Source organism: Hippoglossus hippoglossus, chromosome 8, assembly GCF_009819705.1.
Source record: "Hippoglossus hippoglossus isolate fHipHip1 chromosome 8, fHipHip1.pri, whole genome shotgun sequence".
Classification (NCBI taxonomy): domain Eukaryota; kingdom Metazoa; phylum Chordata; class Actinopteri; order Pleuronectiformes; family Pleuronectidae; genus Hippoglossus; species Hippoglossus hippoglossus.
This window is the reverse complement of record NC_047158.1, coordinates 18,829,689-18,853,070: the sequence shown is the minus strand read 5'-3', so window position 1 is coordinate 18,853,070 and position 23,382 is coordinate 18,829,689. Positions and strand designations below refer to the sequence as shown.

At 43.2% G+C, this 23,382-nt stretch overlaps 1 protein-coding gene across 15 annotated transcripts; it reads right to left on the bottom strand.

Annotated features, from left to right (window-relative positions):
- Positions 1-290: 290 nt before the first annotated feature.
- Positions 291-22,087, bottom strand: usp7 (ubiquitin specific peptidase 7 (herpes virus-associated)). Of its 15 annotated transcripts, none has more exons than XM_034592065.1 (32): positions 21,003-22,002; positions 17,157-17,261; positions 16,723-16,921; positions 16,182-16,232; positions 15,689-15,827; positions 15,307-15,395; positions 15,086-15,194; positions 14,157-14,287; positions 13,642-13,696; positions 13,471-13,551; positions 13,067-13,157; positions 12,877-12,959; positions 12,298-12,407; positions 11,396-11,573; positions 10,425-10,569; positions 10,128-10,258; positions 9,216-9,350; positions 8,911-9,012; positions 8,669-8,774; positions 8,132-8,224; positions 7,901-7,968; positions 7,565-7,665; positions 7,036-7,189; positions 6,861-6,928; positions 5,957-6,065; positions 5,213-5,290; positions 5,000-5,100; positions 4,386-4,485; positions 3,808-3,927; positions 3,649-3,720; positions 3,412-3,499; positions 291-2,412 (listed from the first exon to the last, which is right to left on the bottom strand). In XM_034592065.1, the coding sequence occupies exons 1-32, from the start codon at positions 21,085-21,087 to the stop codon at positions 2,306-2,308; spliced, it is 3,384 nt and encodes a 1,127-aa protein (XP_034447956.1). In that variant the 5' UTR covers positions 21,088-22,002; the 3' UTR covers positions 291-2,305. The 15 variants fall into 15 exon arrangements, with proteins under 15 accessions (XP_034447956.1, XP_034447957.1, XP_034447960.1 ...); XM_034592066.1 differs by having other exon boundaries at positions 1,539-2,412; positions 5,957-6,059; positions 21,003-21,976; XM_034592069.1 differs by lacking the exon at positions 21,003-22,002 and adding an exon at positions 20,470-20,937 and having other exon boundaries at positions 1,539-2,412.
- Between the last annotated feature and the right edge of the window lie 1,295 nt (positions 22,088-23,382).

Below are 23,382 nucleotides of genomic sequence, written 5' to 3'. Positions count from 1 at the left end.
AGGCGACGGTTTTATTCTCACTCGAACAGATTAGAAGTTAAGATTTGCCACTGAAACATTTGTGTATTAGGCCCGAAATACTAATGAATTCTAGAAGTCTTCCAATTTCTCATCTAGCGCCATCATCAGGTCAAATTACTTTGATTTAATGACTTAAAACATACAAAACACAACTGAGTGAGCTGGACTTTATTTTTAAAATAATTAGTAAATGTTGACAGTGCATATTTCACCTGCTAAACCTTTTAGCGTCGTCTTTGTGAGCATGTTTTCAAGCAGCCGATAGGGGGTTTTGTTTTTATAGAAAATTTTATTCAACATACATTTTCCAGCAAAAAGGCAATATACAGGAATAGTTGTCGTACACTGCTGCTACACTGAGGATTTTTAAACTGGAAAAGATCAAATTAAGGTGTGATTCTGCAGGTCATCTTTGTACTGCACTTTTTTTAACAAGACAAAACCAATGCAGTTAGTTTTGAAAAGAAAAAATCCAAATGTAACAGAAAAAAAAGAAAAAAAAATTCATCAATGGTACATCAGGAACGCAAAATAAAGAAAAAGAAAAAACCTACACAAGAAATATGAACACCTGGCTCCTTCTGTACCCAACAACAAAGGTGTGTTTCTCTTACATTTTACACGTTCATATTTTTAAATATACAATTCTTAAATGTTGTCTTTACAGAGCCAGCTATACGCTATTAGGGGAGCATTCCATCTGTGCTTTAAAAAGAAACCCAAAGAAAAAATAAACCAACAAAGAAAAAAAAAAAATTTCGCAGGGCTTAAAGTGTTTCTTACAATGCTGGTTTTGTCTCTACACAATCCTCAAACCTGTGGGGCTCTAAGTGTCTGCAGCTCCCTACCAAGCACAGCGCGGTTACTGCTCCCAACCACGTGGAGGCGACAGTTTCAACCAAGGGTGAAGAACGGGCAGAGGGGGGGGGAGGGAGAAGGTGAAGCTTGCTTGTGTGTGTTCAGAGGAATGACTGAGAAAGACATGAAACACTTTTGCACCACACAAAAAAAAAGAAAAATAAAAGGAAAGAAGAAGCCGAGGAGGTTGTCTGAGCGTGTGTGTTTTCATTTAAAGTCGCTGAACAAATCGAAAAAAACCACGGTCGTGTACATTTTTTTTTTCCAGTCCTGAGAAACCTGACGTTATGTGCCAACGTGCAAGATGAAATACAGACAAATTTCTCCTTTTCGTTTTTCCCCTCAATTTATTTTCAAACAGATGCTGTGGATTTTCTTATGTTATTATACAAGCTCTGCAGAAAGAAACAAAAAAAAGAAATTACTTTTTCCTCCAACCGAACTCGGTAACAAAGAAAGTGTGTGTAAACCTAGAAATACTTGTTTCTGTAGCACTAAAAAAAAGATGGGAGCAGGAAATAAAAAGAACCACATCAGGGCAACTAGTGAACCTCAGGATGGACGTCAGATCGCAGCAGGGTTTTTTTTTTTTTTTTTTGCAAAAAGATTCTTCCGCAGAATGAACTTCGGACCTCTCCCTCTTTTTTGTAATTTTTTTTTTTTTTTTTTTTTTACTGTCAGTTAGTCCTCGCAAACATCCTTTTATCAAACTCTACACACAGCAGCGTGATGCCTCTTCAAACACGTCTTTATTTAAAAACAACCCCCCCCCCCAATAAATCTGATGGGGGGGTGGGAAAAAAGCCTGTGAGTGAGGTGGGATCAGGAAAAGAAAAAAGAAAAACATTGAGTCTAGAAGTTCATCGCATGAGTGTGTATATTACTTATATCATATCACACACACAAACTCACTATGTTCCACTTCCTCTCCCCCTCTCCGCTTATATCATTAAAATCTATTTCCCCTACTTCCAGACAGGCAACAAAAAAACAGGCAGTCAACAGGTGGAGAAGCCAGAAGAAAAACAACCAACCGGTCTCGAACGTAGACGATTTAAAAAAAAAAAAGAAAAAAAAAAGGAAAGAAACTAAAACAAACAACAAAATAAACAGTCGGGAGGTGGTTGGTGCAGTTTATTTTGTGGTTGAAGAATAATCCGTCAGTTGCAGCAAGATCCGATTCGCTGAAGACATAGTGCCGGTGTAGAGCTGTAGGTGTCCAGGCAGGGTGTTAAAAGTGATAAACACACACGAGCACGCACGCGCACGCACACACACACACACACGCGCACACACACACACACACGCCCAAAGTCTCTCGCACACGGTTGGTTACAGTCTGTGGTTATGGTGTGTTAAAGACGGTAGGGAAGAAGGCGGAGCAGGAGGAGGATGAGGAGGACAAAGAGGAAGGGGGCGGGCTGCTTTAGTTGTGGATCTTGATTGCTTTCTCCAGGTAGGTGTAGCGACCTCTCTTTGGAGCTTTGTTGAAATGATCCAACCCGAGCCAGGGGCGCGGTTGGGACATGTTACCTGCGAGGAAGGAGACGCGGCGGAGAAACGGTTACACAACGAGCTTCACGTTGGGAAAGTGCGAACAACAGAGATCGTGACACATGGACAGTTTGAGCAGCAGCAGTTTTCCTCTCGGGGGAAACAGATTTAACATCTAGCTGGGTTTTCATTTTTAAGATGTCAGGACAATCTTGAATAATATTTAGGATTTTTATCTGAAGCAATGACAATATGACGCATGATCTTTGAGTTGTTACAGATAGAAGTAAGATCTCTAGTTGCGGTAGCGTTAAGAATGACTTCAGCCTTCATTCGAGTCAGGCTTGTACATAAAAGGCAGCGATAGGAAACCAAAAGGCATCATTGTCCAGCGAGCTGCTGAGGAGGTGAGACAGACAAGTGAAATCACACACTCCTGGTGGATCACCTTGTACAGTTTTACAACGTTTACCTCGTAAACACGGGGACAAAAGGTAAAACTGTCGCTGCTCTGAAAACCTTCTGGTTGTAAAATCTTGTCTTTAAACTCATTGATCTTTTCATCTCCTCGACCTTATTCCTGGTGCTGTTGGATCGGCCTTTACGACAACAATCACAGTTTCATGTTCAGGACGCACAACTTAGCTACTTAGAAGTCGACGGTTCAATAAGATCCACAACCAGATGAACAACCACCAGGTTCAGCAGCAGCCTCTGTCTCCTCCTTCACATTAACACACTTGAGTGTTTGGTGAAACACGATTATTGGCTGCGCCGTCCGCTGCTGCATGAAAAGACGCGCTCTGCCTGACGTCTACTGGACGCATGATTTCAGCCCAGTCAAAGTAAATGAGCAGCTTATCAGTTACGGCCTCTGACGCATACGTGTGTGTGTGTCCTGCATAAAATGAGGGATTGTGGCTGATGCATTTCTACACTTTATATATCACATAAAGTCCCTGCCATCAGTGCAGTAGCAGTAAAACCAGCAGTGGGTGCATTGCCAGCTGCCCACAGAGCAGCAGATGCAGTAAATACCTGGCTGTTCAAAGTCCTTCAGGTTGACCTCGTACTCGTCTTCAGTGATGTACTGATGCCGGCCCATCATCACAATCGCAAACTTGAACTGAGACAAAACAAACACAGAGAAAGACACGTTACCTTCCAGCTTAACACTTATACTGGGCTCTGAATAAATAAAAACCTATTCATTTAAATATCCAGCAGAAAACTATTACAAAGCATTCAAATGGGTGATGTGAGGTGAAGTCTTACCTTCTCAAATTCTTTCTCCTGGATGTCCAGCATGGTCTGGATCCTCCTCATCACGTCCCGAAAGGACTCGCCCTGTGGGGTGAGGGGTGGGAACAAACAGTGTGAGTTTGGGAAAGAGGTAAGCAACACATTACGTTAAAAACAAATAAGCGCCCTCACCTGTCTGATCTTGAGCAAGAAGGGAATCCCAAAGGTCCCAAAGACCTCTTTGTGGAAGTGAGCGACCGGGATTAACATTTCACTGTCCTTGTCCAAGTCCACCTGGTCCAAAGGAATCTCCTGAGAGAGGGAAGGAAATGGGAGAGAGAGGAGGGTCAAGAGGAGAAGCTCACAACAGGTTTCAGTGTGTGTTCAGCCAAACTGTGGTTTCTCCTGACCTCCAGTGGCTGATGCTCTCACTGTGCTGCAGTGATGCAGAGTTGCACTCAGGGTGTGGTCGGTACAACTCCACATCACTGTCAGGTGCGGTTCAAGGTGCAACAGACTGGAAAGGTTCAGCCAGAGGTGCTCGTCCCTTCAGCGCAGTAAATCTTTCATATGAGAAGCGTATTACTTTGAAGGGGCCAAACGTTGGCTGCAAAGTGGCTGCTTGTGTAAATAAAGTTATAAAAAGCCCATCAGTGTCAGGCTGGAGGGTTGAGAAGTGGTGGAGCGACGAAAGGAGGAAAAATGGCTAAAAATAAAACTTAAAGAGGAGAGAGCGACAGACACAGGAAACGCCTCACATACACACTCACCTCTATTCTGAAGGTGCGGCTGGCAGCCGGAGATAAACATTCTAGCAGCTCGTCCTCCTGGTGAACCCCGATGATTTTATAGCTTACTATCTCTAACAGCCTGAGGGGGGGCACAGAGAGACGGGCAGGATTAAAACTCTACAGCAGCTTTACAAAGAATGATTTGCAGAGTGTAAAAAAATTAAAATACGGGATAACAAATAAATGAGTGAAGCAAAATTATGACGAGAGGCAGACCTAAAAATCCCAGTGTTGCTAAATATAGCAGCTTGATAAAAAATGAGATGATGCAGTACATTTCTGATGGAGGTGTTGTCAGTGAAATCACATTCATTATGCTCTGAATGTCCTGGAACATATTTTACACATGATAATTTTGGATGAATATATGACACGGTTCACAACTTGCAGTTCAAACTAAACCTTGAGTGACGAGTTTCCGAAAAGGTCTGATTGCAAAGAGTGACAAGTTTTCATTCATAAAAAACTGTAGATTGGAAAAGGAGCAGGTGAGAGTTGAGATCTCTGTCTGTGGCTCAACCCTTTGGCAAGCATGTCATTACTTCAGGGCCCCTTTGCTGCCACATTACAGTCACGCACATTGAAACACATACCTGAGCTTGTCGGAGCCCTTTTCAGAGAGCTCCACTGCTTTTTTACATTCTTCCAAAAGGTCCCGCACACAGCCATGTTTGTCAGGGTAGAGGGTGATCTCCTGCAGCAAACACACACACGGTCACATTTCAACTGGTTGCTGGAATCACACTAAAACATGTCGCAGAGAGGAAATGCATCGTGTCGCTGTTGAAAGTGTGCGTCTGTGTTACCTCCTCTCTGAACTGGGTGTTGAGCCATATGGATTTAAAACTCCTCCTGTTCTCAAAGTCTGTGATCTTCATCTTCAACTGTGGACAAACAAGACAGAGCGGAGGGAAAGAGAGTTACAGAGATGATTCACATGTTTTCGTAATGAGCTAAATTAATGTTTTCACGTTGCACATTTCATTGTTGAAACTGTTACGAAGGAAGTGGTATTGACTGTGTGAAACATGTTTTACAGTCAGGTTCATCTTTTGAGTTCGTTTTCAATGTCAATATGAATTAAAAGTATAATTTGCTTTATAAAAGAATTACTTACAAAGATATCTTTGAAGGTTGCAATGAATTATGGATGATTTGTCTTTGATTACTGGAGGGTAGCTTGATTTGATAAGAATATAGGCAGGCATATATACATATTTTGCTTTTACCTGAGCCTGTTCATTCGCTATTTAATGCAAAGATGTTTACACTTTATAGTCTATATACTTATTGTACAACGTGTGATGACGGAATAAAATCAATCTGCACCACATCACACACGAGACTCAATCTAACAGAAGGTCTGAACATTTTAATTATTCATTTCGAAATCTGTACAAACGCATAAACTTTTAGATAAAAGAGAAAATATTTACACTTTAAAAGCCATCTTTTAACAGAAGCAGCCAAACTATACTTTCAAAAACACTCATAAGAGGAGAAAAGACAAAATAAAACCCAGAAGGACGAGCGTTGGTAAACATTCCCACCTGCTGGTAGTAGAGTTTCTTGGGCTGTCTAGGCTTGAAGAATTGCAGCAGGTCCCGCAGCGTTCCCTCATAGTTGTGTCTGAGAGGATTCCCTGGACCGTCCCTGTACCTGGCCACCACACCACCAGGCAGGGGGGGAGGATGATGAAGGGGAGGAAAGAAGGATGATGGGGAAAAGGGAATGGGTGGAAAGAAAGAAGAGGAGGAGGAATAAAAAAGGAAGAGGACAAAAAGTGGACAGAGGTAAAGGGAGGTAAACAAGAGGCAAGGACGAGGATATACAGAGAGGAGCAGAGGGAGAGGAGGAGAGAAGAGGAGGAGAAGAAGAAGAGGGAGACAGGTGGAGAGGAAGGAGCCGGAGTGGGAGGAGTAAGGAAAACAACAAAGACAGGTGGGGGGGACAGGTTACGCAACATTTCTACCGACAACTGCAACTTATCAAATTGAAAGCAAACATTGCACAAGCTGTGGGAACGATGACACGCGTTTCTTTCCATTATCAAACAAACCATAAGATTTGAATCATTATTTTGAAATCGCAATTCAACCTCGAAACAACTTTTATCTTTCACAATGTCAGCCTGAGAAAAACTAAATATTGTCATATAATCTTACTCTTTTTAAACAGGAATGACTGAACTGCAAAGGCAGAATCAGTCATTTAAGAACAAAGCAAGAACTTAACTTCCCTCTCGTGTCTTCTGCTTTTTATAAACTACTCTTTAATTTCTAAATCCTCGACGTCAGCAGAATACCTGCAGAGGTTTCTACATTTACACTTTGTTTTCAAATAAAAAGCTTCACTTTCTGACATTTGAGCAAATATTTGACATTTGTGAAATGATCAATATCATCGCACATAATTATCATCTGTGTGTGTTGGTGGATGAGCGAAGCCTCCTACCCCTGTGACTTGAAGAACTGCAGCAGCATAGGATCTGTGTTCAACCTCTGCGCTACCGTCTTGGCCACCTGACAAACACACAACACAAACGTTACAGAAGCAGGGGTCACCAGGGGCATGTCAGATTTCTTCCTCGTCAGTTAGCACTCAGGGAAAGTACTGGGATGGACCATACCTGAAAGTAGTTCATGCGGTTGGACAGTGTGACCACGAAGCCAGGGTCGTTGTGGATGGTCTTGTCACAGAAAATGACGTCCACCCGGTGGTACAGATCCCGGAAGTAGTCCTTGGCTGTAGGCAGCTCGCTGCTGTCGTTCTCTGGGTCGTCCCTGTGTGATCGGAGGAAGGTGGAAACATTGGTTAATTGAGAGAAGACAGAAAAGACAAGCGAGTATACGCAGGTTTTATTAAATGTGGGTAAATCTGCTTAAAAGGAGATTCCCCATTGTCAGTAGAGGAGTTTGCCTTTCTGCCGTGCTTTGTATGTACACTTAACATTTACGTAAAAAAAGCAAACGTGCTAGAAGACTCGAGCTGTGCCTCTTACTCCAAAATATATATATATATATATATATATATATATATATATATATATATATATATATATATATATATATATATATATATATATATATATATATATACTGTGAGGATATAAGCTTACACTGCTCAGAGTTTAATGCACAAACACAAACAAGTCTTACTTCTGGAAGACAATGATGTCCCCATCCATGAGCTCATCCAGGGCCTTGTCCAGAGAGACATCATAGTCCTGTATCCGCTCCGTTAGATTGGGCTTTACTTCCTGTCACAAAAAAAGGAAGCATGGAGTCAGAGAAGTAGTGAAGACATATGGAAATACACAAGATGCAATGTAAACATGCAGAGCTACAAAACAGGAAAGTGTGAGAAGAAGAGTATGTTGGATAGAGGAGCCTGGGAATGTGAAGACTGTGAAGGAGCGGGTGAGGAGGTAGAACAAGTGAGAGAAAAAAAAGACAGGACTCTGCCAAGAAGTGAGTGGAACATAAATAGATCACCTCATAGAGGATAAGGCTTGTTTCCTGCTGAAAACCTGCTCTCTCACACATGACTGGCAGTAGGTCTCCTGGTTACAGAGGAAAGAGCAGCAGAAACACGATTTAATCTTTTAGTTCAACACATTTTCAAGTGCGATCAGTGGACTCAATGTTTCTATTACATAAACTTAATCATGTGCTATATAGTGAAAGTGTTCAGCTTAAATTAGACCTGGACGTTCTGCTACTTACTTATTTTGCAGGATATAGGTGTGTAGATATGTCCACAATAATTTAAGCTTCTGGTTTTGGGGTCATACATCTTCAAGAATAACATGACATCATCTAAAAAATAAAAGGGAAAATGTCACTTAAGATACAAACAGGTTGACAATAGAGGTGACAGCTTGAAGAATATTCAGAAATAAAAGTGTTCCAGCATGGACGGCATAAATGACCACAACTGGAGTTAGAATAAAATACTAAACACACAAAGTTATTAACATTGCACAAAACCTCAAACTACTACAATTGTATTAGTTTCCCACGTGTGAACAATTATTATACCCTGTGAAGCGGCATTTCAAGTATTTCAGGTTTCAATGTGTCTGTGCAACACAAACTGAATGTGTTGTTGTCAGTTTGTCCATTTAGGGAATGATTCATTTGTTATTTTGTCCCGTCATTGGCTCAAACTAGAAAGTTTTCAACATCACATGATATTTACAAAGGAAAGTAACAGAATAAGTGAAACACTGAGCAGGATGACGGTTGATCTGTCGAACTTACGGTCTTTATCAAACTTGGGTAACGTGGCCCCGCTGGCAGCCATCTCTGGATCCACCGTCTCTAGAAATATTGTCCAGGGGTTCTCGTTGTCGCTCAAGTCGATCATCTGAAATACAGACAGGAAAATATTTAAAAACCATTTCATTTAACTGGGCTCAGGGTGAGACAACAGACAAATTGATCACAGAAAAATGTGCACTTTAATAGAAAAACCAACCCGTCCCTGGGACACGAACACTTACCGACTTGTTGCAGTCGGCCTCGTAGTCGAGCATGGCAGGTCGCTTGGTTCCATTGCTCCGGGCCTGCATGGGCCACAGCCTCATCTGGTCCTGTGGGAAACCCTGCAGCACATCAATGTGTGAGATTCTAGCCAACAGTTTTTATTCTAATGTTGATGTCGCACAAGAGCAAACATTCAGACATGATTTGTCTCACAGACAGGCAGCACATTATATTTAATGAGATCGCTGAAGTGGGATGAATACAAGAGCAGAGAGTGGGTTTGGGGTTCAGTAATATTTCATCAAATGCTGGAGTCCCTCACCATTGTCTGGGAGAGGTTCAGGACGAACTCTTGCAGCGTGGAGCTCTTCAGGACCTTGAAGACCGTGTACTTCACTTTCTCCTCGTCGTACATGTCATTGCCCTGATGACCACAGAACTGGTCTTCTGTCACCATCTGCCACGGAGGAGAGGAGCACAGGAAAAACACAGCCTTAGTCACCGACACTTTAGACTTCATTAAGATGTGACGCGTGATGAGAGAGAGATGTTATCAAGACGTTATCTTGTGTATTGGCAGATACACAAGATAAATAGACTCAGATTGGGGCCAGAAAAATTATTGTGATGCAGAAAAACAAAAAGCACACAAAATGCATATTGAAGGTGAACACGCGTCCTCTTTCTAACATTTCTCCCATTACCAGAGACGAGCCATGAAAGAAATTAGCACCAAGTGATATAATAAAAGGCCAAATGATCTTCGACGCCCACAGCTCTACTACTGCGTTGCCTCAATGAAATGTACCAATTTGAAGAAGCTGCTCATATAAATAATAGTTTTGATCCAATTATGAAACATGTAACCACCGTTTAGAATCTATTTTCACATTAAATCTATCAAAGCTGCATCCTCTCACATTGACTGCTAATGTAGCATCCTCCTTGTACACATGGCAACACCTAACAGATGAGGGCCCATCGCAGTTTCTTAGCAGTCCTGCACCCTTGCATACTTTAAGGTATGAGCACCACTTCATTCATGTCACAGTATGTAACTGGGTTTTGCTGCGTTCACACTCTGAATCACTGCTAATTATAACTTTCCTACCTGTAAAAGCACAACAAAGCTTTAATTTCCAACTGTACTGTCCAATGTGTAAAGCTTCAGTGAAACACAACAATTGCAGGTTTCTAGTCATTTCTAAAAGTGTCGAGCCGCCTGGTTCCCTACCTGGACCTGCATGTAGAGGTGGGCCTCTTGACGCTCCTTTCTCTTCTGGGCCTCGACCCTTTTCTCCTCCTGCAGACGCTCCACCAGCTGCTGGGGGATGTCCACGTCAGTCATCGGCTGGAGCACCTCACCTAAAATCACAGGGTAGGACAGGGTGTAATCGATTTGTGTTTACAGCCACTGCGACAGTAATTGTGGAGAAGTCAGTCATCAAATGACAAAGTGGAAACAGAGATTTCATTGTTCCACATCGCTCATTCATGCCTCATATATATGTTGAGGAAATGTGCCACTTACTGAGCTTGGACTCTCTGATGTAGACCAACATGTACGCATTGGTGCAGTGGCGCACTGAGAGGTCATCATCGTGTCCACCATAGTTGTGTTCTATGGCTTCCTCCTTGGTGCATCGTGACACCACGTCATCGTCAAACTTGCACCACTGCAGACAAAGACAGAATGATAGACAAGAGGGGGCAGGGGGGTTGTGAAAGGAGGAGGAGGAGGTCAAGAATGAGAGAGGGGGGAGGGCAGAGGATACGGGGCAAAAGTAGGGCAGAAAGGGAGGTTTTCACGAGAGGAGGGGGATGTGAGGAAGAGAGAAAACCAGAGTGAGTTAAGACAACCATTTACATGAGATCGTCCTGGTATGCTTTCAATCCAGCCAGACACAAAACAATATCCAGACAAACGTTCCATCCGGCGCCTCTTTAATAGGAATGATTTGCACACGGATGCTCAACCAGTCAACCTTGTTTATAGACGACACTGCAATGCACTAATAAATGTGTGAGTCAGGAGTATAGCAGGTGAGTGGGAGTGGCTGAGGGTGTGTAAATGCTTTTTTGCTACACCTTCAGATTTACAGTTTTAACATTGCGTGTGAAAAACAGACGAGTCTGAGTGGACAGCTCAGCAAATTCTGCACCTGGTTTTTAACATCTCGCTCATTTCTCATGTCCTGCTCATTTAATAGAATGATCTCTGGGCAAATAGTAATTATAGCTCTTAGCAGTCCTGATAATGGTGTCATTTTTAGACAAATTAACTTTGTAGTTCCTGTTAAATGTCAGCTCTAAAGCAGAACAGTGTAGTCAACAGTATCGACTGTATAAGTTGAACACCCGTGGCTTACCAGACTCCTTATAAAGACAAAAACAGGACAGTGCTTTTCAAAATCATAGCTATCTAGTTGGTATAAATCACATCAACCCCATTAAACCCCACAGAATTTTTGGTGAAAGGTGTATAAAAAAAATTGTCCTCACTATTGGTTCCTTGACGCTCACTTTGCCGTCTCCTTTGGGATTAAGATAGACGACGTAGTGGCCGCCATGGTTGTCCCCGCTGTGGACCAGCACTGCATGCAGGATGTAGTTGGCTGGGTCCTTAGAGTCCGTCTTCTGAAGGAACTCATCCAGAGGTAACTGATCTGGAAACTCAAACCTATTGAGGAGGAAGAGGGAGAAGGGGAGGCAGAGAGGATGGATGTGAGGAGAGATTGAGATGAAGAGTGATAGGATGGAGAGAGAGAGAGAGGAGATTGGAAATGAAAGAATGACCGGCAGGGGAAAATGGGAGAGAAAGGTAAACGGGGAATAAATATAGATAAAAAGAATTGATGGGTAGAATAAAAAGAGGATTGGAAAGAGAAGGGGCCACTGTTAGCACAACGCAACAAATATATGTAGGAGAGGATGTATGATTGAGGGCTGTGGCAGTGTCATACAGATGGCTCAAGTCTTGTGGGAGAGGCCAGAGGAAAATGTTCTATTCTAGATGACTGGCTCAAAGTGTCATTATCCTGGTGGATTGTTAAAACACCATTAGCCTCCACAATGCATTACACGTCCCACAGGAAACACTAAGTGACTCACTTTCTCAGTCACTCGGTGCAGAAGGTCAGTGCATGCTGCTCAGAGATTGAAGACTCGAGCACCATTTCCGAAAATACACCGCTCCTTTAACCCGTGTTAATATGGACCAGACCTTCTCTAAATTATGTTACCAGCACGAGCGACTGACGCATTGTGTGAGTGGGGACTGATCTACTTTAATCAGGCCTGTTTGTGTGTGAGCATAACGAGAATTACTCCCTTGCAGTTATTAGCCTTTGTGCATCCACACTTCAAAAAGCCTGACACGGTGAACACAAGGCCTGATCTGTTACCTGTCATTGATCTTGATGTTCTGGTCAGTCTGTGGGTCATACATGAACCTCATCAGCTGCAGATGAAGGATCGGAGGAAAAGTGAGGAACTTCACTCCCTTTTCTGCTTCCTGCAGAGCAAAACACAAACATGTCAGGTATCTGATCCAGACAGCTCCTTTATATTCATGCTTGAACCACAAGGTCAGCTTTAAATCAACTATATCAGTCTTAGATGCACTTGTTGAGAGTCCACTCCATCCAGGTCTTTCTGTTATTATTGCAATGACGTGTCGTCTATCTTAACACTTTACGATTGGTTAGGATCTGACTTTAGATCATAACACTAAATAAAATGAAGATAGAGACCGTTTCCAGTTCTTATGGCATATTTATGTGGATTGTACCAAATCCATTCATGAGCACGTACTGTCTCAAATTCATATTGCACCTTGTCAACAGGGCGCTGCTTTACTGCATAATGACAATAAATATTGGCTTCAACATATTTTACATTCCAATTTAGACATCACAAAACAAAAAATGACTAGATAAAAAGGAACAAACAACATAAATAATCCAGTCAGTGTGAAGCCTCACCTGCAGGCCATGCTCTCCTGCGTCGTATTTGTTGTCTCCGTCTAACTGTTCAGTCGCAACATAATCTTTGAACGACTCAAAGACTGGAAAAAAGCAGAGAGCACTGATGAGACTCGGGAGAAACAACCGTGATGCTAATGATGGCCAAGTGCCAGGTCAGCCAAAACGCTGCGTCAATGCTGCTACTCACTGTTCTTCTTTCCTTTTATGCTTAGTTGGATGTCATAGTAGTCCTCTATCCGCTCTGACCGGTAGTCCACATGTTTACACTGGATATATGACTGCAGAGCGAGAACGAACAAACACAAACACACACACACAGGGATCAGACAATGACTCAGCTAGTGAATAACAAACATGATTTCTAAGGGGACCACTTCTTGATTCACCCTCCTCCTTTTCTTAGGAGGTTACATCAACAGCTGACCTTATTCCAGGCAACAGCCAGTGTTAGGACAGACCACTTTAATTCATGTGTGCAAAGCAGAAATACATCTGCCTTTTTGAACAGTAACTCAATAACGCTTCTCATAACAAATACACAGAAGTGACTGAAAGCATGAAGAGGACGAGGGAGGAGAGGAGGAAACCTACCACCATCTTTCCTCTGAAGAGCTTGGGGATGGTTCCCTCAACACAAGTGCCTTTCATTTTATTCTCCACATTGTCCAGGAGCTGGAGGAGACACATGCAGATGCTTTAGTACGTCAGGTATTCAGCACACATACATGTACACACTCTCCAAGACACTGTGAAAGGACTCACCACTCTGCACAGCTCCTGCACATCATGTTGCATGAAGCTATCTAGTGTTTCCCATCTTCATATAAAAAAAGCAAGCAGTTAGATATGAGAACAAAAATGTAGCTGAAACTAGTTTAAATACAAACAGAAGAAAAGCAGTAAGAAAAGCATCAAAGCATCAAAACAATAACCATCAGTGCAGCATTTGTTTCATTGTTATTTCCTCTTTCTATTCCACCTCCAGTTAACATCCAACATTTTTAATATTCACTGACACAAACAAAGATCAGCTTTTCTAAAATGACATGTTTGCCTTGCAGAAGATGCTTCTTTTATATTGAAGAATTCTGATTCATTGTTGACTGACAAATCAAGTTGTAGATGTTTCTGACGTGATTCAAACTGAGCAGACATGACATAATATTTGATGTTTTGAAGAAAATACAAAGCACCACTGAGCCAAAAAACACTATTTATTGGTGTTAACATCTCATTTTACTCCTGATTTATCAACTATTTAAAAGAGTCTAACCTACCCAAAAGACTTGGTGAGTTTCTTGGTGCCGACGGGTTTGTCGCTGTGTTGCAGCTCGTAGAAAACCCTCTGCAATGCAAGGGGGACACTCTTGGACGAGTCGTCTCCCTCTGTGGGCATCATGTACACCGCCTGCAAGGATTCACACCAGGATTTGTCCAATAGCCGTTTTTTAAAAAGGTAATACTCAGAATGATGTTACTGATTTTCACTGTGGAGACTTGAACCATATTCAAACTATCTTGCATTCAAAATTAAAGTGGCCTTTAATTAAAAAAAAAGGGCCTTGGTGATGCCAGTTGATAGTGTTAGCAGGAGTGCAAGAATCAGCAGCAGCTATAGAATAACATTAATACACAGTATGTACTTGTACTTATTGGTAAAACATACAGCATGCAGAGTACACACAAACAATAAATGCAGGATGAGAATTTTCTTCCATGTACATACAGTGCAGTCAGACAGTTTTCAGACCATTTACTTCAGCATAATGACGCAACATATCAAAATGTAAAAACTAGAGTCATCAGGAGAAGACACATCCTCCCAGTAAAACCCCAAATAGTCACCATTTCACTACCTGATTAATATAATCAAATAAGTTTCATTCTGTGATGCACATTTTGCAGCGGAAGCCCCGAGTACTAGAAATTTACTTGTTTGTTTGATTCGCTTTAAAATGTATGTGATAAGCACTTTCCATTAACATCAAAATAACTAAATGACTATTGGTGAGGGGGCACAAACGTCTGTCCCCACTGCTGAACAAGTACCAGAGGAATCATTACTCATGACAAACTCAAATTGGTTTTCGAGTTCAGCTCCAGAAACAAATGATTACAGAAAGATGGACAAACGGTCAGACATATTGATCACTATAATATACCTCAACCTCATACATAGAAAAGATACACAAACATAAAAGCATACCCGTCGTAGTTGGTTGGTGAAGAAGAGTGTCTGTAGCAGGCTGTTCATGTAGCAAGTCGCTCCCTGGTTCTTCAGTCCAACATAGCCTGTGTGTTTCTTAGAGTCCCAGCTGTTCATAGAGAGAAAGATGATTTTAGGGTCATAATTCATAAAACCAAAATAAGAAATAAAACCCAGTCCAGAGAGAAAATAGACCCCAGAGAAAATGAAAAGCTACATACGCCACTCCGTGTGGTGCATCTGCCTGGACGTAAACTTCAAAGGTGACTTTGTCGTCATCGACGAAGCCCCTCTCTGGATCGGTCACATCCTGAAACGCACAATCACCAAAAACATTCATATCAATAGGAAACTGTAAAAGCACAAACATGCAATTACTAAATATCCTAAATTAACTTATGACAAAGACCAACAGATATATATGTGCAAGTGGTATTTTGTTGCACAGAAATTAAACAGCTCTGTCAGCACAGCCTATTTTATTCAATAAATAAAAATTACGTTTTTGCAGAATCTTCTGAGTGTCATCTCTACCAGTCTGTGAAGAATAAGAATTTTGGTGGTTCGTTTCTGCCTTCCAGTTCTGTCTGTTTCTGTACTTACACTCCAGGACATGAAGTTGGAGAAGCCCCAGTCATTCTCTTTGTGGAAGAACAGGTGACTGATCCTGCGGCTGAAAGACTTCTCATCGTCTTTGTAGTTGATGATCTTCAACATGGCCTGCGCATGGCAAGACCACGACCTGGAACACCAAGAACAGCATCCACAACACAGTAAATCAAATGTGTCATGTTTTCTCATAAACAACTGCCTTTCCATTGAATTTAAATGGTATATGTACCTCATGTTGTGTGAATTTTGGTGCAATTATTAAATTAACAATTGTAGAACATTGTGCAGGCTACAACACAATGTCAGTGAACTTCTGTGATCTGAGCTTAGAAGGCCAGTTAACATAGTACACAAATTATAAAAAGCATGAAAGAATGTCAGAAATTGCAAGATAACAAGGATTTTATTTATATTTTAAAATTCCTTCATCATTGGTGCAGGCAGGTGCTTTTGCAAATTGCATTATAAATTGAATAGAGATCACCTGGGACATGCGGTGATGTCTGCATCTAACATTTCAGTGTTTTGGCCAAAACTACATCAGGAAGGAAAAGGAGCAAATAAGATTACAGTAAGTAAGCAAAACCAGGGAGCTTAGAAGAGCAGTTGACTTTTTCTGTCAAATGTACACGTGTTAAAGACACCAGCAAGGTTAGACACCAAGAAGAGCGTAATAGCAATTTTGAAGGAGCTGCAGGAAATCAAGGTTTAAACTACTGACACACTGGTTAAAGCTTTGTAATGGAGCAGCAGACAAACTCATAAGACATTCTGGCATGAAGAAGACAAACTGGAGGATGATTTGATGTTTGATGGTCTAATGAGAACAAAGATTTGCAAATCATACTATAAACTATCAAGACACTGAAGCATGATGGCACAGCATCATGCTAGGAGATCATTTACCAGCCCTGTAAGTTAATGGATCTGTAAAATTTATATTAGAAAAAAATAAGGAACCAGGACCACCAAAAATCTTTGTTTGCCTAAAGCTACTCGATCCCCCACCCAACCAAGACACCTACGTTGAGTCGGACTCTGCGTTACACTGTAGGAAGAAGCCCACGCTCTTCTGGTGTGGCCGGTCTGGATAGAAGCGAGGCATCACCATTATCTTCCATGGAAGGTTCCGGACAAAGCAGGACGGGCTGAGCACCGACTCGCTCAGGCGGCTGAAACGTTCTACCACAAACCGGAACGTCGCCTCTGACCGCCAACTGGTGTCTGTAGAGAGATGAGGGGAGAGGGGGAACGATTATACAGGTTAATAGGGGCTTAGATTAGATGGTGAATATAAAACAGCTTTAGATATCAGTGATTTCACACCCAAAAGTGGGGCTAATAACTTCACAGCCAATTAAATCGAGCCATTTGCAGGATTATGCTAAACCTGGATCACTACTTAGGATAATTTTGTTTACAGATCAAGCAAAGGTTCATTCATGCTCATTCTACACACCGTCTTCCATGTCATCCTCTGTGTTGTTGTGTCCATCTGCCATGGCCACGTTACCATTGATCACAGGGTTGGCTGGGAGTCTTGGAGGATCGTCTGTGTCCCCAGCTATAAAATGAGAGAGACAAAATGTTAAGACATGGATATCAAGGTTCTAGTGTAGATAACAGTATAGAGACCTCCTCCTGTTCTACAGACACTGCCTTGCTTTCTGCTCAGTCAGAAAGAAGGGGTAAAATAAAAGCACACAAAACACGATCTCCTACATTACTTAATATAACGTGTAGATTCCGTATTAAGAAAGTAGACTGTCCCAATGTTTAGTTGTGTAAAGGAGGGCAATATGATGTGCGATTAATCAAGTTCTTTTTAAGTCTTATTTTGCTCAGTTTCCTTGAATATACGTGTCCACTTAAGAGCAGAAAAGACTGACCATTCTGTCAATTGTGATAATAATTTAAACCACACTAAAAACAGCATCAACAAAGACTGGACTTCTCCATCTTTATCCCCTGCATTGTTACTGGGGAAAACCCTGCTGAGACAGCATGACAAGTCTTCTTCCCCCGTCTGTGTGTCGGAGTGAGGGCAAAAAGAGAATTTGTGTGTGTGTGCACGCAACAAAGGCCGTGCAACATTACAGTAGGCTGGGTAATTATGGACACAATGCAGGATTAAGCGGCAAGTCATCGCTCAAACAAAAACACAGGCGCGCAGAGGACAACAATTATGCAGGCTGGATAATGAGACGACTCGATGCACAGTCACGTCCATCAAAACACTCTGATGAAAGAATCGGGGGAGCGTTAAGCAGACTTCTAGGAGGGAGTGAAATCTGCCTGGATGCTGTGATGATGACAATGATGCTACAAAAAAAAGAAAAACAGACCCCAGAGTTGCGTCGGCAATGATGTGAAAACGCAGGCACGTCTGCAAATGTGCTGCTGTGTTAACCCGTCTCTTACACGGTATTTCATATGCATCTGTTCCTCATCTTCCTCTAAGCTTACATGCACAGCGGTGCCTCCAGGTAACGTTACTGATCGAGTCCACTAGGAGACTGACCTTGTTTCCCCAAGTGGATTACACCCTGCTAATGGGACCTGTCACTCAACTCCATGACAACTTCTTTTCCCACCTACTGCGTTGACCCAAATTGAAAATCTGTAAGTATGTACAACCATTAGTCACAGACATCTGCATAAATGGCAATGTGGGACTTCATATTGGTCCAAAAAGCCCTAATGTGGAATAAATTTCACAGTAACTGATCTGAATCCCCCCAGTGGCTGCACTACAACATTACCTGTTAATAAAAAAGCACAGACAGTTTGTCTGTCAAGCTACAATGACTGAGAAGGTAATCTAATGTCTTAAAATCTTCCCAAATCCACAGCTAAGGAATGAGACTTCAAATAAAAGTCCCAATCACTGTCCAATGAGACAAATACTAAGCTGAACAACCAGAGAAACAAAAGACAGATGTGTGTTTAACCAACAGCAACATGGTGGTCAAAGCACAGCTGATCCTGTTACAGTGATGGCGCTGAGAGGGTGAAATGCTGTTTGATGCATCAGACCACATCGACGGTGTTTCGCGATCAATCTATCAACAAGTGCAAATATCCCTAATTGAAACCATGGCTTGAAAAACAAACAAAATTCTTAATAGATTTAAGTCCTGCTCTATTAGTGACATAATGTGCAGATGCTGGTTAAGCCAAACAGTACGTGAGCCCCCTAAGGAATAAGGAGTTGTGACGCATGCGTTTCTATCCGCACTAAGACATAAAGTTGAACATATCAACTTGTTCTCACTGTCCTTGCGAGGCTGCAGTGAACTGGGAGAGAACCCAAGAGGCATGAGCCTGCAAATCCAGGCTGAGGAAGTCTGCTGAGTGCACCTGCTGCTAGGGAAACAAGTACTAAAAAACCAATGAGTGAAAATGTGCAAATGCCATCTGGAGCCCTTTCTCCCTAATGGCTTCTATCATCAAATAAGATAAGCCCCATTATGTGCTGCGGAACAACAAGCAACAATGCGCGTGTGGACGGACCCTGAAATCCCTGGGAGTGAATGACGCAGTGATGCTGAGGGCTCCCAGCAGCCGCTGCCGCCTCTAAAGTTGACATTAGCACAAACTGAACAAAAACACACACGTAGCGCGGATGTCCTGCGTGTGCTCGGTGGTGAACATCAGCAGGAAGAGGCCCCCCCGACCGCACATCGGAACAAACAAAAACACGGATCATTAAAAATGGCGAGCTCCATGCCGTTTTGCTTCTCCATACAATGAAGCAGCAAATCCCCGCGCTGCCCCTTGAGCGGGGCCCTGCTACCGCAGCGGCGACTACCGTTACTTTCCAGCACTGCCACACGCTGTCAAACGTCAACACACAAAAGTAACACACAACCGGACCATCGTGTGATCCACAGTCGTCGTGCAGGATTGCGGTAATCAGCACGTGAATCCCCTCAGCTCGTCCTCCCCCACGGTCAATTTAGCAAAACGGGGATTGACGCATCTGCGTTAGCATTAGCTACGGTGCTATCTAGCCACTAGCTACACACAATCGTATGCGGGCCGTTATTAGCCAACATGAGCTGGGATCGCTAGAACCACCGAACATGCCGGAATGAACGCAAAGAGCAAAACATCACCGAGGTCGAGCACGTTGCATCGCCGTCAAAGATGAGCGAAAAATGAGGCGATTACGTGAAGGAGACGTTCGGGGCCCAGCATTCGTGCAGAAGCCAAATCGGACGTTGCAAAATACAAGCCACCATTTTGGAACGCTTACACACCCCCTCCGTGAGCATTAGCCGAGCGGCTAACTAGCATGCTAGCCAGCGAACGCACGCAACGAAGCGGGCCTCGGAGCTAATTCGCCAGTTTGCAATTAGCTGCCCCGCTAGCGATGTTCGTCGTGCTTTTACCCGCTTACTGTGGGATAAAAGAGACGCGGCTCTGCATCCGCCGAATCCCTTCACCGCGAATACCAACCAGCCACATTTACCAGCTTCTCCTTTCAGCAGCCACACGAGCAGGTTTTCACCCCGGAGGTAGTCGCTGGCGTGCAGGCCCCACGTTTAATTTACACGCCAATCGGACACGATGCAAACATGCACAATTCTGAGAGGATGGAGTAAAGTTAGCATGTGGAACACTTACTGACACACTATATTAAAACGTTATTTTAAAAAGGGAGCGTGTTGCTTTATTTACCGTGTCGCCAACTTTAATGAGAAACACCGGTAACTGCCTAAATCCACCCAAAGCCTGCAGTGAAGTCAAAGTAGAGTAGATTAATTAACCTAGTGATGAATCCATGTTAATTGTAGGAACCACCACGTTGTCTGCAAACATTTAGATGATCGGCGATCCGCGGGCCTGCAGCCCAGTGGGAGCATGTGGAAGCGGCGATGATTTGGCAAACTGCATCTGATCCGTCTTGTTATTGAGTTAAATCCTGAGCCGTTTTACTCAGGAAAAAAAAGACAGTGACCGATGGGAATGAATGGTTTCTGGGGCTGATCTCCAGCCGTGTGGATAAATGTCGTCCCCCGGGTTCGTTTACACGCAACGGGATAATACGGGCACACGAACTGGAGCAGAGAAATACAAGCTCCGCTCGCTAATAACGCAAAATGAGGTCAGCTCCGCACAAGTCTGCTGCATCGGACGCACAATCAGCAAAATGCAAGCCGGCTATCCTGGCTAGCTTCGGGCCTTCGTGTTTACTATAAAGTGCGACTCATCCTGCACAAATTAACTATCGTGCCGCTGTAAAATTTAACATACGAACGGGGTAAATTTATCAATATCTCTTCATGGCACCAGGACTCACCTTCCATCTCCATGTCCTCCGGCTCACTGAGCTGCTGCTCGCCGGCTTTCTGCTGCTGCTGCTGCTGCGTGTGGTGATGGTTCATGTTGGCAGCTGTTGTTGTTGTTGTGGTCGTGGTGCGGTGCTCCCGGCTATCTCTGTTCCCCTCGACCTTGTCCAGGGTCGGTTCGGCGGGGACCCGGGTTCTGGACTGCTGGCGAGGCGCGGTAGGATGCGGAGGTGGGGTGGACAGGTCGAGCCTCGGCGGCCGGGCCTGCTCTGCTGCGACCTCGGCCTTGTCCGCTGTCAGCGCCGGGGAGTGAGGGGGGGAGGTCGGCGGGGGAGCGGGTAGAGAAACGCGGACGTATTTGCTCGCTATTCGCCCAATCTCGGCGCCTGTGGTGGGTGCGAGTCGCTGGCTTGACGGCGGGGGTGGGATGGATGGACCGGGGCTCCGAGGAGGGAGGCCCGCGGGAAAAAATTAGCTAAATCAATCCCGTCTTTACCCCGGGAAATGTGGGGCAGAAAGACAACTCACAGCACGACCTGCACCCCGACGAACAAATACCCTGGTGGTGGCTAGCGTGGAGCTACCTGACACTGGGCAGCCAGCGAGTGATAAAGGTGCAACAACAATGAAAACAAAGGCTCATTTGCAATAGACACACACTCAACAACTTTCCTGGCGACGTCCCCAGTCCGTGTGCTCCTCCGATTGTCCCTCGTCTGGGGGAGAGCGGAGGGAGAAGCTATCCATTCAAACCAGTTTCCAATACGGGAACAGCACTGATGTTAATTTGGAAGTTAGCGGAGACAGAGTTGCCGCGGCCCCGACATGAACCGAGATATCCGCCTGAACCGCCGCGAAAACAATCAACGACGCGACGCGGCACCTCGTTGCATTTCCAGCTAAAGCCCCCGTGTGTCTGGTGAGGAATGTGCCCGGTCATACGACGGTGGCCTGAGCTGTGTGGCTCTCAACCCGCTCCTCCCGTGCGCCGTGATGTGCTGGGTCTGAGGTAAATCTCAAAATGGCGGTCGCGCTCTTCTCTGAAATGTCACATCCGCATGGAGATCCAAACACTGGCCCATCCCCGGCCAGGTTCACATCCATGTTGAGCGACGGGGATCCGGCGCGAGCATGCGATCCCGAGTGGAATAGTACCAACGAGAAGCGGCTCCGTGAAGGAAAAGGACAGGGATTGATGGTAGAAAAGAAACGTATGCACGGCTATGAGTTTCATTTCATTTGTAAAGGGCTCATCGCTTCACTGCAGCTTACTGCCAAAAAAACACTTGTTTGTTAACAGAGCAGTATTGCAAATTATTTTGCAATCCAAAATATGACTGCATATAGTATATAAATACTGCATATATTTCTTCCTGTCTTTACACTTTGTATACTAGTTTAATTGCATTCATATCTTAGTATATATTCTTTTATATTCCTTACACTTAAGTACTGCATGTTACTTATTCCCTGCTGATGTCTGTTTGACTCTTGCTGCTGTAATACTGCAAATGTTCCAATTGTGTGACTAATAAATGATTATCTTATCTTATCTTATATATATATACTCGCTGCTGTATATATTAACCATTAAATCAAATGAAAAACATACTTTTATCCATTAACATTGCAGCTTTTCACTGTAGGATTTTACTTCTTCAAGTAAAACATGAATCCGTTTTATTATTGTTTTTTTTTATTCCATTGTAGTTTCCTGCAGCATTTCATTCTTCAATCGTTTTCCATTCATTCATTTTGCTTTCTTTCCAACAAGTATATATGAATAAGCAGAAAAAAGTAATATTTACAAACAGTGACGAGGGAAAAAAAATCAAACACTTAATGCTTTAATCTGCATATGCCATTATACAGTCTAGTGAGCTTTGAAGAGACTTATTAGCTTCAGCCATCCGCCTCTTTCTGGATCATTTGTAGCTATTAACCCCAATTTATTTACAATTATGTCTGATTTACATTGTTTTTATTTTGTGTATTCGATATACAGCCTGTTCTGGTGATGCTCCTCAAATTAGTTCTCAAAAGGTTCCAGGGGGCTGCTTGTTTGCTTAGAAGTATTCATACTACTATAGGCAATTTGCAGAAAAGAGGCAACAAACTAGGTATTAATAGATGAGGACCCTAATTATGTGTCCATCATATAAAACCTGCAATCCACAACATTTGAAGCGGGACCTGTAATTAACAATGATGTTTTTCCATTGTGTAGGACAACAGACAACCAAACACGAATTGTCCCCTCACCAAGACAGTGTTCCTCTGTATGTTTCTGGTCCAGCCTTTAGCTAATCCTCATCTGCAGTGAAGAAACCAGAACTGCCTGGAACTGACTCCTCTACACATCCTGTGTCAATGGCACCATCCAGTGGATGA